The sequence below is a fragment of the Phalaenopsis equestris genome, unplaced genomic scaffold (genome assembly GCF_001263595.1).
Source record: "Phalaenopsis equestris unplaced genomic scaffold, ASM126359v1 Scaffold000223, whole genome shotgun sequence".
Lineage (NCBI taxonomy): Eukaryota > Viridiplantae > Streptophyta > Magnoliopsida > Asparagales > Orchidaceae > Phalaenopsis > Phalaenopsis equestris.
The window spans coordinates 424,627-427,523 of NW_018164665.1; the positions used below are offsets into that span (position 1 = coordinate 424,627).

The window sequence follows — 2,897 nt, forward strand, 5'->3', positions numbered from 1 at the left end:
CGAGTTGATGGCGGCTCAGCGTAAGTCCCCTCTCAACCCAAGTTCGAATCCTCGACTAGAAGGGATTCGAATTTGCAAATGGGATTGGTTGGGGGGTCTAGTTCATTATCGTTTATATTTTAATAAATAGATGTTATTTACTGGGTTTGATTGGTCAAACTTACGCGTTAATACTTTTATATAACAGATTCTATTCAACCGTTTGCAGGATCGTCTCTACCGAAACAGTCTTCTCAGCACTAGATTTATTTTGAATATTTTCAGTTTGTTTAAAGTTATTGTATATTCATTCCTGGGTCTACGTACCTGATTCTCTATTTTTATTTCAGTTTGCTTTAGTTATCTCTTTGTTTCATTCAGTTGTATCAATTGTATGATTCTTATTTATGAAATGAAAAATTTTAATTTTTCTTGTTTATTTTTATAATTATTTTTATACAATATCTTCTTTTCAGAATATAGAACCGGTTAACATCATTTTATCATACTCTGCATTGTTGGGATGCACCGCCTTTTGGAACTGGGGTGAGATGGAAAGAGACAGGAAGGGAGACAAAAAAACACTTGAGAACAGAGAAGCAAAGAAGATGCCTGACTATAAGCACAGGAAGGGAGACAAAAAAACACTTTAGAACAGAGAAGCAAAGAAGATGCCTGACTATAAGCGAAGAATTATTCCTTCAGTACTACGCACCGTAAGGAAGGTGCGTAGCCACTATAAGCTCAGTTCTTCCTGAAGGTATGAATGAATACAGCTCTGTGCCTTTTTTTTTTCAAGTTTCGCAAACTTAACTACCGTCATTCTTTCAGCAATCGATCTTATGATTGAACCATTTATACGGTCCCATTCCTACCCTTATGATGACTACGCCGATTCCTTCGCAATCCCCGTATTCCTAATCAAGAATTCTCAACAAGTGTAACACCATAAACCCGTCCGGTATACACAAAGCTACAACCAAAACAGACCTACCCCGCAATCATCAAAAAAACAAAATTTCAAGAATCGATAAACCAGGAAATCACGCAATGCTCATACATTGCGCAATCCCGACTAATTCAAACAAGAAATGAAACATTACAGATAAACAAAAGGAGAACAAGAACAGCACAAACGATAACAAGCGATCAAAAACTCCAAAATTTCATACCTCGGGGGACGAATAATGAAATTCACGAGTTGTTCCATCAGAAACTAAGATAAATGCACCCAGCCGGCAGAGAACTCGCAGGATCTCCGACCAATCTGATAGAAAAAAACGCGTAGAAGAAGAGAAAGAAGGCGATCCAACAGAGAGAAAATGACAGCAAAAAGCTGAGGCAGTCGTTCCCCCTTTTCTCCTGATGCTTCTCGCTTGTTTCTTCCACAGTCAGCTGCCGTCCCTTCCCAATGAAACGGAAATAAAAAATTAACAGGGCGGAACCTACACCTCCGAGATCCGGATGTCTTTGCACGTGGAAGGGTGAACGGCGCCGGTTCGCACGTGTCCAGCCGGAGCACTTGAGGCTGGAGCCGCTCTTTCGTTTGCCGGATCTAAACCACCTTCTTCTACGAGGTTTCTTCGCGACCGAAGGATCTTTTGGGGCCACACATGCCGTGTGCTGCTCAAATCCTGTTTTTTATTTGTTTGGTTATCTTGTTTTGATGTCATTTCAGATAATTTTATTATAATTCAGCTGCTTATTTTTACTGCCATACCATTTTCTCTCGCCTTTGAGCCATCTCTCACAATAAATTTTCTACGCTCTTTTTTCACTACCGCACCGGTTTCTCCCTCCGAGCCCTCTATCGCAATTGACTTTACCTCTCTTCTCTTGTGACGGATCTTCTACGCGGTATTCACTTTGAACTTGTTTCCGTGATTATGATCTAACGATTGGTTCTTCTCTTATTGGTTTTCGAATGGTAGTTCTCTTTGCCAATGTTTTCACTAACTGGTTCTTCTCTTGTGAATGTTCTCTTGCTGATTTTCGAATGTTTTTTGACTTGTAGTTCTCTGCGGTTTTTTGCGTTGGTGTGGAATTTTTTATATAGGGGTGATGCCTCTTAATGTGGATATTGTGGTGGTCATGCTTGTGGTAAGGTGGTTGTTGATTGCGGTGGCTCTATTATGAGATGTGGTGATTGTATGGAGTATTGTTGTGGCTCTGTTGTGGGCTATGGTGGCTATGGGTTTTGGTTGTTCGGGTGTTGTGGTTGTGTTGTGGCTCTGGTTGTGTCGTGGGTGGTTGTGTGGTGGTAGTGGGTTGGGGTGGTAGTAGTTGGTTGTGGGTTGGGGTGCTGTAGATGGACTGTGTGGTGACTCTAACTTGTGTTCTTGGCAGGTAGTTGTGTTGTGGTTGTCTGGTTGTAGTACGGTTTGTATTAGGTTAGGCTGATGGCTGAAAAGTGGTAGCTCTGTTGTGGGTTGTGGTAGTTGTGTGAATTTAGAACATATATGTGGTTGGTTTGTGGTGGCTCTGGGTATTGGTGGTTGTGGGTTGGAGTGGTGGCTCTGGTTTGTGGTGGCTGTGTCGTGGGTTTTGAGGGTTGTGTGAATTCAGTGCATATGTGGTGGTGGTGTGGTGGCTATGGCTTGTGTTGCGGGTTTTGTGGTTGTGTGGTACTTGTGGGTAGGGGTGGTGGCAGTGGGTTGTAGGTAGGGGTGGTTGTTGTGGGTTGGGGTGGTGGCTATGACTTGTGTTGTGATATAGGTTGGAGTCATGTGATGTGGGTTGGGGTGTTATATTGTGATGTGGCTCTGGGTTTTAGTGGTTGGGTATGTTGTGGTAGTCCACCAGCGAGTTGTAGTGGTTGTGTGAATTCAGTGCATATGTGGTTGTGGTTTGTGGGCCCTGGGTTTTGGTGGTTGGTTGTGGGTTGGGGTGTTATAGTGTGATGTGGCTCTGGGTTTTAG

The 2,897-nt window shown here is 42.8% G+C and overlaps 1 protein-coding gene across 1 annotated transcript in view; it reads right to left on the reverse strand.

Moving 5' to 3' along the window:
• LOC110023215 overlaps positions 1 to 1,596 on the reverse strand; it is a gene marked incomplete at its 3' end in the record, with an annotated part of 113,448 nt that extends 111,852 nt beyond the window's left edge. The window contains 1 exon segment of the mRNA XM_020722521.1: positions 1,152 to 1,596. Within this exon segment, the coding sequence (XP_020578180.1) occupies positions 1,152 to 1,189 (38 nt within the window). The 5' untranslated portion in view covers positions 1,190 to 1,596.
• Between the last annotated feature and the right edge of the window lie 1,301 nt (positions 1,597 to 2,897).